This window comes from Budorcas taxicolor, chromosome 7, assembly GCF_023091745.1.
Source record: "Budorcas taxicolor isolate Tak-1 chromosome 7, Takin1.1, whole genome shotgun sequence".
NCBI classification, from domain to species: domain Eukaryota; kingdom Metazoa; phylum Chordata; class Mammalia; order Artiodactyla; family Bovidae; genus Budorcas; species Budorcas taxicolor.
The window spans coordinates 48,056,660-48,072,471 of NC_068916.1; the positions used below are offsets into that span (position 1 = coordinate 48,056,660).

The 15,812-nt window shown below is 46.5% G+C and overlaps 1 protein-coding gene across 1 annotated transcript in view; it reads right to left on the bottom strand.

Annotated features, from left to right (window-relative positions):
- The window catches only part of SPOCK1 (SPARC (osteonectin), cwcv and kazal like domains proteoglycan 1), a 588,816-nt gene that overhangs the window by 116,732 nt on the left and 456,272 nt on the right, over positions 1-15,812 (bottom strand). The window contains exon 6 of the mRNA XM_052643320.1: positions 10,298-10,412. Within this exon, the coding sequence (XP_052499280.1) occupies positions 10,298-10,412 (115 nt within the window). The remainder of the gene's footprint in view (positions 1-10,297; positions 10,413-15,812) is intronic.

Below are 15,812 nucleotides of genomic sequence, written 5' to 3' on the forward strand. Positions count from 1 at the left end.
GAGTTTTTAAACAGAGAACCAGTATAAAAATGATGATGGTAACAGCTGTATTTTTAAATTCTATTTATTTATGCATTTATTTTTGGCTGCATTGGGTCTTCATTGCTGCATGCAAGCTTTCTCTAGTTGCAGTGAGCGGGGGCCATGTTCCAGTTGCAGTGTGCAGGCATCTCACTGTGGGGGCTTCTCTTGTTGCAGATCACAAGCTCTAGGGTGTACAGGCTTCTGTAGTTGTGGCACACGGGCTCAGTTACTCGGTGGAATATGGGATCTTCCCAGACCAGGAATCGAACCTATGTCTGCTGCGCTGGCAGTTGGATTCCAAACCGCTGGACCACCAGGGAAGTCCAAAGCTACATTTTTGAATTCCATATCTATAGTTGAAATTGAGCTCACTGAATTCTCACGATACCTGTTAGGAAGGTAGTGCCCTTCGTTTGCTCACTCCAGTCTGCAAGGCCCAGGTGCCCACTACAACCCTTGGCTCTAGAAAAGACAAGGACTGCTGAGATTTTATGAAGCAGCTGGCTTGGTAGCAGGGCAGCCACTTACTCTCTTTCAATTATAATTTCAATTTACTTTTGTATTGTAATACAGTCTTTTCTTCTCACAGCAATAGATAGCAGGGCAACGGAAGAACAGTCGACTTGAGGACAGATTGCAAACGAATTTTTCTCTTTAAGAAGCTAGGTCAGAAACTTGTGGCTATCAGAAAGCGTAGTGCTGTGGTGAGGAATGAGCCCATGCCAGGGTTTTGATAAACTTCAGAGGGCGAAGTGTGCTTGCAGAAAGAAAGAAGAGAAAATGAGCGAGGACATTGATTCTCTCACCTTGGAGAAATCTCATCAGAGAGGGCCATGGTATCAGTGACGGACTGCATTCTCTGAGCACTGAAAGCATGGGGAAATTTAGTTTAAAATGCCTGAATGTACTTTATTTTTCGTCTTTTTCCATAGGAAGTCTTCCCTTTCAATGGACATTCAATTTAGGTTAAGAACACAGTATAATGTGAGAAGAGCACATGTACTAGAAAAGATTTCAAGTCCCTGTTCTTTCATTTATTCGCTGGGTGGCCCTAGGCAAGGTACCAAAAAGCTCCAAGTTCCAAACTTTCTCACCAGCAACAGAGAGGGCTTTGTTTGGTTGCTGGAAAAATTAAACATACACACCTAAGGGTTTAATATACATATTAAGCACCATCTACAGATTACTTCTTACCACAGTAAATCTCTCTTTTTTCGCCATTTTATACATTATAATTTATGGTACATCTATATAATAGACAACACTTTCAGAGGAATGGAATGGCAACATACTCCAGTTTTCTTGCCTGGAGAATTCCATGGACAGAGGAGCCTGGCAGGCCACAGTCCATGGAACCGCAAAGACTCAGAAATGACTGAGTGACTTAATACTTTCACTTTATCAGAAGAATGAGATGAAGTCAACGTTTGACAAATAATTGTTGAGAATCCAGAAAAAAAGTCCTCATGTAAATTCCATTCTAGTTGAGCAAGTCAGACAATCAACGGAATAAACATATTATCTAATATATTGGATGGTGATCATTGTTTTGTAGAAAAATAAAGGAGGGGGGACTTCCCTGGTCATCCAGTGGCGAAGACTCCATGCTCCCAATTCAGGGGGCCCAGGTTGAATCCCTGGTGAGGGAACTAGATCCCTGGTGAGGGAACTAGATCCCTGGTGAGGGAACTAGATCCCTGGAGAGGGAACTAGATCCCACATGCCTCAACTAAGAGTTCGAATGCTGCAACTAAAGATCCTGCATGCTGCAATGAAGACTGAAGATCCTGCAAGCCACGACTAAGACCCCGCACAGCCAAATAATAAATGCATGCATAGACATAAATATCCAAAAAAGGAGAAGAAAAATAAAGGAGGAAAGAGAGATGGAAGTGCTGAGAAGGCAGTGGTTGTGCAGAGACTGAAGGGTGGCTGGTGAAGGGAGGTGTGTAGATGTCTGGGGAGAATGTCTGGGCTGAGGCAGGAGTGAAACGGCACATCTGAGGGACCCACTGGGACCTGATCAGGGACTCGATCATGCTGGGCCTTGCAGGTCACTGGAAGTATTTTCTCTTTTCCTCTTAACACGATGGGAAGTCAGTGGCATGTCCTGAACAGGAAATTATACAATATGACTTCCATTTTGCAGAATGTTTCACTCCTAGTTCAAAAGGGAGTGTAGGGGCCAGGAAATAAACTCGGAAGCTACTGAAATAAAACATGAGGATGTTTGGGACCACTAGGGCAGTAACCATGGAGGTGGTAAGAGGTACTTATATTCGAAAATCTATTTGAAAGCAGACTCAAATGATGATTATATGTGGCATGTAGGAGAAAGAAGCCTTGGTTTCTGGTTTTACTTCAGCAGATTGAACTACGGAGATGACAGTCATCAAGGTGGCAAGCACAATACAGGAGGAAGGGACAGATACAGGCGAGATCGGGAGTCTCATTTTGGACATGTTAAGTCTGGTATGCTTAGGAGCATCCAAGCAGAAATGCAGAGCAGTCATCACATAGTGAAGTCTGGAGTTCAAGGGAGCAGAGTTGGCAGACTGGCTGGAGAGAGAGGGGTGGTGGAGAGGGCCTTGGGCAGGAGGAGACAGAGAGATGCGACCTTCCATGAAAATGTATCTACGATACACACACAAAAAGGCAAGGCACAAAACACTGTGTAGAATATGATCCTGGTTTTTGGATGAGCACTGTTTTAAAGGGGTTTCCTTGGTGGCTCAGTGGTAAAGGACCCGCCGGCCAATGCAGGAGACCCGGGTTCAATCCCTGGGTCCACATGATCCCCTGTAGAAGGAACTGGCAACCCACTACAGTATCTTGCCCGGGAAATCCCATGGTCAGAGGAGCCTGGTGGGCTACAAGCCAAGGGATTGCAAAAGAGTTGGACATGATGCAGTGACTTAATAACAACAACAACAAACAGTCTTAAAAGTATATTGCTACTGCTAAGTCACTTCAGTCATGTCCAACTCTGTGTGACCCCATGGATGGCAGCCCACTAGGCTCCCCCGTCCCTGGGATTCTCCAGGCAAGAACCCTGGAGTGGGTTGCCATTTCCTTCTCCAGTGCATGAAAGTGAAAAGTGAAAGTGAAGTCGCTCAGTCGTATCCGACTCTTAGGGACCCCATGGACTGCAGCCTACCAGGCTCCTCCATCCATGGGATTTTCCAGGCAAGAGTATTGGAATGGGGTGACATTGTATATTAGATGTTTACAAAACAAACATCTTTATGTTTCCAAAAAAAAAAAATTCAAAGGCTATGAAGAGAAAGCTAATAGAACTGGGAATATGGGCCACTTTGGCCATAATATTTGGATTTTATATAAGAATGGGTATTGATTTATAAATAAAAAATAATGGCAGGAGAGAGCTGTCTGAGTGAACTTTCAAAGACATTAATTTCTAGCACAAGCCTCTATCTCCTTCGCTGGACTCTGGCTATGACTTTGGCCACCCTGCCCCAGTCTACCCTCTCGTGTCTCTTTGCCTGCAGCCTTCCCCCAGTCAGTTGCGACCAAGAAAGCTTCAGAATAGCCAGGAGAACCTGTGGTACACTTTCCCAGAGCCGAACTCACAGAAGAAGAATCTGAGTTCAAAGCCAAAGTCGGTATTTACCTCCAGAGTCCTGACAAGTGCATTTTTCTTCTTGGATGCAGTTGCCAATCTCATTCTCAAGCTTCTTTTTTCTTTTTTTTTTTTTTAAAAAAAAGGTCATGGCATTTATAATAACAAGGCTCTAAAAATTAAATGTACCTTTACATGTTTAATTTCTGGCCATAATATAGTACTGAATAATAAGTGAGCGGACTTGAATGGCTATGGAAAAGGTTAACAGAAACTACTTTTAAACTGCCAGTTTGCAAGCCTGGGGCCTTCACCCTGTTACACAATAGGCATTAAAGAAAAATGTTCTTCCCTGGATGCAAAGATAAATCTTCATTTTGCTGGGAGTCTCAGCAGCAGGATGCTTTTAGGATTTTTCCATTGAGACATCACAGCGAGGAAGAACTCTTCATCCTGTCTCTTTGGCACCACCTCCTGTTTCCGTTTAAACACATTTCCCCAATTTGACTTGTGATAAGTAATGGAATTAGACAGCCGCCTGTCAACCCAGGACTTTTTTTCCCCCCAGAATCCAGCCCTTGGGTTGAAATCACCATTTGAGAAGAGAAAATCATTGTAGACTATTTTTCTACTGTTTCAAATAGCTCAGCTGGAGGGAAGTTGTTATTTCCTCTTTAGCATGCCATGCGGGAAGGATCTGTGGAACCAAACATGGCCCCACGCTGCCCCCAAACCCCCAGCAAGGTCAGGCCAGGAAACGCTGACAGCCTCACAGCCTTCTCCAGAACTCCTTGAGGCCAACTAGCTGGACCCACATCCTCGTTCCAAAAGCTAAACTAGTTTGGTGACACCGAATTCTCTAAACTTTAGCGTGTCTGTAAAGCTTTTGCAATCTAGAAAAATGGTACTGGTGAACCTATTTGCAGGGCAGGAACAGTGATGCATAAATCGAGAATGGACTTGTGGACACAGATGAGGAAAGAGAGGGTGGGATGAACTGAGAGAGTAACACTAACATAAACACACTACCATGTGCAAAACAGACAGCTGATGGGAAGCTGCTGTCTGGCACAGGGAGCTCAGCTCAGTGCTCCGTGTGACCTAGAGGGGTGAAACGAGTTGGAGTGGGGTGAAAGGGAGGTTCAAGAGGAAGGGGACATATATATACTTATAGCTGATTCACACTGTTGTATAGCAAAAACCAACACACCATTTTTAAGCAATTATACTCCAATTAGAAAACAACATAGAGAAAAATTAAAAACAGAAATAGCTAACCTGTGACAACAGACGCAAAGAAGGAGCTGGCTTTAGAGACGGTGCTATTTTCTCAACTTCCTCCTCCAAAGGTTGGGGATGGGGTGGGAGAGAGTCTACAGAATGCCTTCCAAACCTGGCTGCTTGTGGGAACGCAGTGACATTCTTTGCCTGATGGTTCACACTTCAAGATTCAGGCAAGTGACATCAGACCCCAGAGAACTAACTAACTCCTGCCAAACACAGCTATAGACCCTGAATCGTCTTCAGGCTGAGGACTTGGCTGGCTGTTACTGAAGAGAGTACACATGGTAGGGGGCCAGGGGAGGAAAGAGGCACAGCCCATGAGGGAAGAGGCCCAGACTGACCCTACCCACACCTACCCACCATCTGAGCTGAGGAGAGATGCTTTCTTTCTGGAGAACCCCAGTTTCCTCACAGAGTGAATGGAAACTGAACGATGGCTTGCCGGTGCCAAAACCCTCTTCCTGCCAATGTGATCTAAAGTGGTAAAGCAGAAAAATTGAGTCATTCTAGGGGAGATCGGAAGTTCCCACCCACTCGGCTTTCCACTGTCCCTGTGTGGAATCCTGAAGCACCTTCGAGGAACACCAGAGTCCCCTCAACATGGTGTGAAGGAAGTTAGGGGAGATCTTTCCTGACCAGATACCTGCAACTATGAAACGTTCATCTCAGCCAGGAGGGAGCTCAGAGTCCCTCCTCCAGAGAGAACAAGGCTGTTGAGCCCAGGCCGGGAGAAAGGGCTGTCTCCGTGGGGAGGGGAGGGATGGAGTCCGGGTGGCGACAGGAGCAGACGTGGAAGGGGGCTAGTGAGAGGCAACTTCCTAGCTGGGCCAGCTGTTGGGTGCCAGAAAATACTGATAGCATGTAGGGCCCTGTGGGGCTCCTGGGCACAGGCCTTTCTGTGTCTCCTATTTCTTTGATTATAGGAAGCAGCCTTCATTCAGCCTCCATAACCTTCCCTGAGGTCCAGTGGGCAGATTCAACCAGAAAAGTTAATTAGACAGGAGGTGATGCAAGACCAGGGAGAAACAGTCAAGAGCAACCTTGGGGCAAGGTCCTGTTTCCTCATCAATGGACAGACAAAATCTATCAAGCTGTTGTGCAGATACTGAAACCCCCTCCAAGTAGGAGAAGTTGACAATTAACGATGGTATGCTGCCCACAACCACATAGACCCCAGACCAGTTGGACCTGAAGGTTGATGATGCTGACTCCTACTTAACCCACCACCAACCCATCAAAGAATATCCATGAGCTGATCATGCCCTTTTTGAACAATTAATATAAAACTTCTCACTATCTTCTTCAAGTTGGGACATACTGTTTTGAGGGTATTAGCCAGCTGTGACCCCCTTTGCCTGGCAAAGCAATAAAGCTATTATTTTCTACTGCACCCAAAACTCTGTCTCCAAGATTCGATTTGGCACCCATGTACAGAGAAGCTGAGCTTTTGGCATTAATACCAGAAAAGACAGGGGAAGGATCTTTCCTGAGAAACTCTTAGAGATGGTACAGAAACCCAGGCTTAATGTGTGGATTTCAATCTCATAGCCCTCTTTTTAATGTTTCCCTTCCTATGGACAATCATTACTCCATACTCCTGAGGTTGGTTTGGCATCATAGAGATGAGAGATAAAGCAATTAAGTAACTTGTCCAAGGCCATAACGCAACTGAGAGATGTGAGAGGAAATATTTAGAGGTAGTGAATGATGACTCCACCTTCTACCATCCCCTCAGGGGCCACATCAAAGAAAAGATGCCAGAAAAAAACAAAGAGAGAACACAAAGCTCAACAATTTGTCTTTGATTTCCTAAAAATATTCTTGAAACCAAATCTGATCAGACAAGACACTTTTGACTCGCAAGAACTGGGTTTGCTGTAATTCAAACAGCCAAACGCTGGAAGAAGCACAGCAAGATCAGAAAGAGAGTAAGTTAGATCCTGGCCTTGCAAACCTTGGATGTTCACACCCAGTACTGGTCCCAAGTACTGGGGCTGCAAGAGGTCACGTATAGGCAAGGAGAAGCACAGGCAGAGACTGCTGCGTCCCCAGGAAAGTTCTGTCCACCACAGCACTTTCCTGCCTCCAAAGTCACCTCTGGGTCCTAGGCAGGAAGAGGTGATCCTGAAACCCTTGGGAGCTGGAGCTCCACAACAAAGAGCACCCGTGGCTCGCTACTAATGAAGCCCATTCTGAAACCAGTCTTGTAAAGATGTCCTCTGCGTGGAAGAGAAATGGTTGCCAGGCAGATTCGAGGAGAGATGGCTTGAGGGAACGAACCCATCACAGGCTTTCTTGACATCAGAAGGTCATAGAAGGACATCCTCAAGCTTTGCGTGGCCCTGAAAGGGGCCAAGGAGGGGTGGTGAGAGGATGAGTGAACCAAAAAGTGTAGGACTTAGAAGAAAGAGGACTCAGTGTGACCTGAATGAGCATGCGTAGCAGAGGTCACAGAGGTCTCAGAACATCTCTCCTTGGCTGCACTGAGGGTGAGCATGGCTCCACAACTAATTAAAAATAACAAAACCCCAGAGAGGTAGATGCCAAAGAAAGAGACACATCGGGAACCGCCTCACGCCAATATGGTCACTCATAAGCCCCCATCCCAATCCTACTTTCCAGAGTTTAGATACAATCCCAAATAAATAGAATTTACCTGGAAATGACTACACGAATGTTTATATTACCAGAAGAAACCAGGGTTCAAAACAGAGGGGAGTTTGAATATAAAGAATCATCAACAACAACAATGTCACATTTTTGATATACCTGTATTTGTGAAATGATGAAATGTCATTTCTGTAATAGGCACAGACACAAGAGTGCTCCCAACACCGTTCAGAGCCACAAAGTGTCTCATGAACAGAGTGGCCTGTGAATGCCACTCCTACCACACGCAGCTTCAGAGAGGGGTGGCCACCAGGTTAAGGAAGGCAGCTAGATGGGCATGCCCCTCCACCCTCCACCTTGACAGCCAAGTGGCCAAAGGAAAGCTGCCCTTCGTTTCATCTCTGATCCCTCTTGAGCACCCATGCCCTCTTCTTTATTCCAGTTGCCACAACCTCAGTTCAGTGCTCACCGCCTGCCACAAACTATTGTGAGAGCTACGTGGAAAGAATCATCAACTCGAAGGAAAAAGTCAGCCTTCCCTTGGCTGATTCTGCTCCAGGTAGAATATTCTTCATTTAAATGTTTCATTTTACATAATGATCCTGGAGCTCTATCAGTGCCCTCATTGCCCATAATATGCCCTTGTCCCCCAGGGAAACACAGATCAAATCTGTATTAAATAGTTAAGCACCCTATCCTAATAGAGGATTATACTCTCCTTCATTAAAACATTGTTGGATATGTACTAAATTAACTACAGATGTTCTGTCTTATCACCAGTAGGTAGTTCCTACCTTCCTGCATGCTTATATAAAATATTTGCTTTAAGTCACAGCATAAATTGGGTCTCTGACCAAGAAGGGCAATCTCAGAGCCTCATGGTAAGAACTGTACCCAGTTAGTACAAGTAACAGATGCCTTTCTTGCTACAGCCTTCAAAGGTGATATTTCTTAGACAATAGCTAGATGATACTAGAGACTGAGAGGGCAGTTCCCAGACTCTGACGACTTCATAAAAGCAAACTGTTGACCCAAGGGTCAGTGGAACAAAAAATAATTATACAAGACTGCAGGAACTAATGAAGGATAGATAATTTTGATCACTGGTTTTAGAATATTGCTGCTATTATTTTTATGGTTCTCTTTCCTGATAATCATTTAATAAAATTCTTATGCTTTCTTCCTGACCTATTCTCACTATTAACCTAATGGTTACTTTTACAAACATTTCAAAATGAAATACTCTCAAGTGGTAATCTTGTTCTCACCAGCCTCTCAGAATTCTACTTTTAATGCCAATGCAGTTACTTGCATAGGTTTGATAAGACTTTGTTCCAGTTTTCACTAGTAAGTGACTGAATAAATAAATGGCACACCCAAGGCCATACCTGGCGAGTCATACTTGAGAACGAATCTCATTTAATCAGATGTGACAAGCCCACCATGAAGTAACAAGGGTTTTACTTTGTTTAAAGAATCACAAAGCCTTCTCACAGAAAACTACAGGCAAATCACAGAAATGACTTCCTTACATCAGTTTCCTTGTCTCAGAACAGAGGCATAAATAAAAGCAATAAAGAATATATTTGAAAAAAGAGGTTATGGAGACTTCCTAAGAAAGATCTTAAGACATCTCCAAACAGAAGTTAATTTTGTGGATTTTGCTGCTTACCACACAGGGCTTTGGGTTTTCTCACCAAAGTTCAAGGAGGCTTGTATAGATCAGTTAACATTTCTTCCTGGAGTTCTATAAATGATCAGGTCAAAACACAATGAGATCAGCTTTTTGGTAACTAAGAGTAATCTACGGAGATGATTTGTGACCCCCGTGTTTCACGGTTTACAGTGTCCTTCCACATCCTGGGTTAAACTTCCCAAAAAACCTTGTAACACAATATTCCCTTGGTTACCATGAACAAATTTACACTTGACCATCTTCATCTCTGCGCCTTGGAGAAGACAAGACAGCTTAGGAAGAGGCAAGTGGATAAACACTCACACCCTATTCATCTTCCTCCATCACAAATAGCTTCAGGCTTTAGAACACACGTGTGTGCAGGCATCTGCTCACTCACACACAGATGTCCAACATTGTTCATGGTGCAGCCAGCTCCAGCTGAGAAAGCCCAGCTCCACAGAAGGCAATCTTCTCTCTAGGTTTCATTACAGAAGGCTTTTAAGGGACTGAGCCCAGTGGGAAAACATTACTTTCTCCACCAGGAAAACATTCGGATAGGCCCGACCTTTCCCGCCCCTCAGCCGTGGAAAGGAAACCACAGCCCCTGGGAAGTTTTTCTCCTTCCATCCATTCCTTGGCTCTGCGCCACATGCCCAGTAGAATATATTCATAGAGAAATGCTTTTGCCAGTAGTGGGGGCCCTACTGTTCACCGTCATGACATCTCTGCAGTCTATGTTTTGAAATCTGGCTTTCAGAAGTTCAAAGGATTTAGAGATTAGAGTTCAAGGAAGACCAAGGCACACCCAGGGCAGGCCTGGTCTTAACGCTGAAACCCTGCCCTTCCTACACCATAGCCAATTTGACCTCTAGAAAGAATCTAATGCATATCTTGGTCTAACAGAATTATTTTCAAAGACTCCCAGTTCTTTTTCTATTGAACGGAGGTTGAAGGCGGTTCAATTTGGAGTTCCTAAATGAAACCAGAGTACTCTTGCCAAGCACACCCATCTCCCTAGCCCAAACTAGATCGGCTCTGTTAAAGGCCAGGTTCCTGGCGTCTGGAGCAGACCTTGGCCACATCAGGCCACCCAGTGCCTCTTCAGTGCGATGCCCACTCACCGTTCTTTTCTGCCTTGTGTTTTGGCGGCTCGGGCTCTGGGAGACATGGACATGGCCCATCACAGAGGGTGGTGAGACTTCTGCCAGTAGAGCAAGCATGGAACTCCAACTTGCACTGTAAAAGACAGACAGAACAAAGCTGTAAGAACACTGCCAAGGAGACCCCTCCCTCCTCAGCCTCCATGGGAAGCAGCCAGTGCCCTTCTAAGCAAGATTAGGCTCACAGAAGCAGAGACAAAGCAAAGGGAAGTTCATCTCTGTTAAAGGTCTCAATTACAGAATGTTAATTAAGAAATGGCTTTTTATGTTTTCCCAAATGCATAAAATAAATGTCTAAAAACACTGCATGGGGAGGCTTACTTTTAATAAGTGGTAAACTCGACCATAACTGTCTATGTGAGTATCAGTATGAAATTTAACATCTGTGGTCCACAAACACGGAGGGCTGAAGGCTGCTCCACCTTGTCCCCTTACCCCCACTACGGAGGCTCTGCCTGAGTAGCAAGCCTAGACCCATTCAGCTGCTCAGGGAGCAGGGAGGAAGAGTAACAGTCTACTTAGTAAGTCTGGATGCTGTGTGTGAGGCCTAGCCCTTCCCCCTGGGAGCAACTGAGGAACAATGCTTTTGCTTCAACCATCCAAAACCTACGTTTAACACAGTCTTTCCCCCAGAGGACGCCTGTGGCTGTCTAGCCTAGGAAACATTCACTGTATTCCAGGGTTCAAAATTGGAAACCCCAAACACATACATTTTCTTGGCAATCCCTTCATCTGTAGCAATGGGAGTATTTTGGCTACTCTCTGCCAGCTGTTTACTCTTAAGTCTCAACTGATTCAGAACAGGAGGCTAGAAGGATATCATTTACAGATGTAGAAGACCACAACGGTTAACAGCATTTTAGTATCTCTACCTTACGGTTTAAGAAAAGGAGACTCAGATGCTAAATAATTTGTGAAAGATCGTGACATTCACAACCCAGGATTTCAAACTCTGACTGACTCCAGGGCCAAGCACTTCAACAGTCCTCATCGCTGAATCTGTCACCTGAAGGGCCTGAGAGAACAGACAGTCTGCACTGCACTCTGTGTGTGGTTAATTATGCAACTGCGCTAGGGGCCTGGGTCTCAATTGTCTAAGGGTTTCCTCCCTTTTCACCTGCAAAATTCCCTAGATCAAGGTAGTATATAATCAGTCTTTGCAAAGGCCCACAGGCCCAGAACCATGTTGGTATTTGCTGGCGGTTCAAAGGAAGGGGAGGTAGGCAGAGGGGACGGAGCTCCCACTGTGCGTGTCGCGCTTATCAGGTGCCACGGGGAATCTTTTAAAGGGAAGAAAAGAGCAGATATGGTCCTTGCCCTTGGAAAACACAAATGCATACCTTTGAAAAGGCCACCAGTGTTTGCAAAGCAACACATGAGTGCAGATGAACCCTGGCTCCTTGTGAGCGGATGGGCTGTTCAGTCCCCACACCGATTACACACCGAGGGAAGGAGAGAGGGTTTCAATCTGCACATACTGGAGTCACTCTCGTGTAACCCCTACTGTCACCCACACAGTCACCTGAGACCCTGCAGGGAAAGCACAATGGACAACCCAGCAGGGGGCTGGCTTCCTCTCAATGCAAGGCTTCCTTTTGTGCACAGTGCTGGGTGTTCGGGACATGCCCGGTGTGTTGGCGGGCATGTTGGGGGCCATGTGAAAGGAAGCCATGACCCGGGCCACAAATGTCAACTGACAGTGAAGAAGCAAAAAACAAGCACAGAGAAGGAGCAAAAAATGAGCAATCTTATAGAACCAGGTAGATGTGACTATAACAGGAGGAGATATGTGTGTGTGTAGGGATGCGGCACTGAAGAGCCTCCAGGAAAGGGATGTGCCTACAGGTGGTCCAAATGGACAGAAGGAGCACCAGGAGGAACACTGGAAGTTGGCAGGTGGGTACCCAGGGTGAGAAGCTTCTTTGTAACTAGCACAGCCTGTGTGCATATGCCCAGGGCTAGGGGTGAAGACCAGGCTTCCCCGGCGGCTCAGCGATAAAGAATCCACCTGCAATGCAGGAGCCATAGGAGACACAGGTTCCATCTCTGGGTCGGGAAGATCCCCCAGAGGAAGGCATGGCAACCCACTCCACTATTCTTACTGGGAGAGTCTCACAGATGGAGAAGCCTAGTGGGCTACCATCCATAGGGTTGCAAAGAGTCGGACACAACTGAAGAGACAGCACAGCACAGAGGTGAAGACCACTATGGCCAGCTCTACTTTCTCCTCCTCCCCTGGGTGAGCTCCCTGTAACAAGCCTCAGGCTCAGGCTAGGGATTCTCATACTATTTCTCAACAGAATCCCTAAAGCGAATTTAGAGGAACAAATACATGTTTTACATGTAAATTTATAAAGTCAGAAGTAGTACAGTGACTTGCTCTAAAGCCTTATCATACTTTGTAATCGGCTGTTTATGCCTATGATGGGTGGTAATCCTCTTCTAAACATTCTCTGGCATTCCCAAAAGACAAACCTATACTTTGCTCAGTGCCTTGTGACATGAAAGCTGATGGGGATAGCATCAGCTGTCCACAAAAGCGCCATGGTGACAGCAGTCCTAGCCATAGGGCTGTCTTTGGCCAGTGGATTGTGAGTGAGGAATGAGGTTTTCCAGCTGGCACTTGTGGCAAAGAACCCCTGCCAATGTAAGAGACACAAGAGACTCAGGTTCAATCCCTTGGTTGGGAAGATCCCCTGGAGAAGGGCATGGCAACCCATTCCAGTGTTCTTGCCTGGAGAATCCCATGAACAGAGAAACCTGGAGGGTTACAGTCCATAAAGTTGCAAAGAGTTGGACATGACCAAAGCAATTTAGCACACATACACAAACCAGGTTTGAGCAACATTCAAAGAACCACTACTTGGTTTCATCTCCTGCTATTTCCATCTATTATGGAAATTGCATGTGCCCCACAAGGGCTGCACCTTCGTTCTGGGACCCAGATGGCAGAGGACATGGAACAGAGCTGAAGCTAATCCACAGCTCATACACAACACGGACAAGGAACTAATGCTTGCTGTCAGAAGCCACTAGTATTTGGGAATCACTCATACAATTTATCAACAGGTGACTTTCCACTAGACCCTAAAGTATATAATAACAGGGGAAAGTCTTAGTCACAGTCTTATCCCTGACTTGATATGATGCAACATATATAGCCCTGGCACCTCGTAGGTGTGCAGTGAATAGCTGCTGAATGACAGTTGGGAAGGGGGTCTGGTTCGCTCTGTAGCTCTAAACCTCTGTTGCAGCCGCCAGGAGCCACCAGTCTGCCTGCACGGAGTGCACGTGCCGGAGCTCAGCATCCGAGGCGCTTGGCGTGAACCGTCACCGACCCTCCATGCTTCTGGTCCTCTTTCTGAGCTCCACACTTAACACTCTGCCTTTCAGCCTCCCTGCTCATGCCAGTCCATCACTGGAGTCGGAATCCATCTGCTTCGCAGATACCCAGAACAATTGCCCCTGATATAGCCTCGGCTGGCCTGGGGACTCCAGCGCACTGCGATTCTAGCACCACGGCTTCCACGGCAGGCCCCAGTGTCCTCGCCTCCACAGCCACTCAGTGTCGCAGCGTGGGCAGGCAACCGGGTCCCTTCCCTGACTCCAGGAAGGGGCCACCAGAGAAAACAATATTTATCTGCAGTGGTGAAAAGGCATGCTTCAAGGACACAGATCTGCCTTTTATCTTCCAGAACAATATGTGGCATTTAAATGAAGCTCAAAAGGCTATAATTTCATTTTTTTATAAAGCTCGAAATGTGCTATTTAGAGATATGCAATGTATGTGGTAAAAGCTACTTTAAAGAAGCGGGGGTGTCGACAGATACCATCAGGACAGGGGTTCCCTCCAGGGAGGAAGCTGAGAACGGCATCAGACAGGAGCCCACAGCAGCCCTCGTGAACACTGGGAATGGTTTATTTCATAAGCTGGGTGTTGGATTTTAAGGCTTTTTTAGTAGGCATGGCAACATATAAATAATACATACATGTCTATATGTCAAGTACATTATGATAAAATATAAAACACAGTTTACAGACGTCTATCAAGGTAATGACCAACTATAACCATGTCTCTGGAGGAAGCTGGTTAGGAGGAGGAGGTGAGCGCACGTGTGTGGGGATGCCCCCCAGGGATTATCTCTAGGCAGGGACATCCTGTGGCCTGTAACACAGGCACCTCACTCATGCGCCCTCCCTGCAGCTCCTCGCCAAGTCACACCCCGGCAGTTACCCACCAGTCACTTACCTTGTCCCCTCTCCCCTAGGTCCTTATTATGGAAGAAAAGATACAGAAGCCCAAAGGCGATCATTGTGCCAGCTTTACCAGGAGGGATACAGAACCCTCACAGTACAGGGCTTCCCATTAGGCTGCTGTGCAGCGTACCTGGGACCTTCACTCCTCCACTCCCTCTCTCAGCCAAGAGACCGAGGAAAGTTCTGGTCCACAAACCACCAATCACAGGCAGAGACAAAATGTAGGTGGGGGTGGACCTGCAGAAGCATCCTGGGTCTGTGCACACAGATTCTGGAGACACAAGGCAGGTATATATTACCCCTGAGTATAGACCTGCCAAGAGAATGGGAGTCAGGAGGAACAAAGGCACATTATTTGGCCGATAGAGGGATTTTGCTCCTGGCTGTAAAGATGAACTTGACCCAAGAGATGCCAGGCTCCAGCACACCAGGAAGTGTGCAGTGTTCCTGGGAAAGGGGCAGTGGGGACAGAAAGCAAGGGAATGGAAGGATCTTCCTGTGGGCATGTGGGGAGGGAGAAATGAATGTCCTCCAACAACACAGGGACATCACTGGCTCCTGCCCCACCTCAGGACCACACAGCAAGTCTCATCACTCCCACACCCTCCCCCTCAGTGTTCTCCCAAGCAGGAGTGGGAGAAATTATGGATGATGGATGGTGCTTTCTCAGGACTTGCTCAGGAAGCTTGGGGCCCACGTCTTCCATATGTGCCTTGCAGGTCCAGAGGATCCAAGCAGCCAGCCATGCCCAGCCCCATCCCACCTCACATGGGCTGTTGTCCTGCTTCAAAATGGGATCTGCAGAGCTCCAAGGTAAACAGGGTGGGCTGTGAGTCTACTGCTTAGAGTCTGCAGCCTGGAGGTGGCTTCTATTAAGAAAAACAAACTGAAAAATGACATTCTTGGGAAGTGACACCCATAATTCCTCATTTTAGGGAAAATAACTTTGGAGTTGGAGGAGAGAAGAGGAACAGACAGGTATAAATAAAGTATATGGAGTGGAGAGCAACTTAGTCAATCCAAGCTCACAAAGAGCTGAAGACAGAGGGGCTCCCTGGGGCTTGTCCATCACATGAGGAAAGAACACAGCTTAGTCAATGTAGAGTGACCACCAGAAGGTCACCAGGGCCCCGCGGGGAGAACCTTTCCAGTCCTGGCCAATACTGGGAGCTGGTCTGAGCAGAGAGGACTCACGACTCTCCCTCTGAGGGGTAAAGCT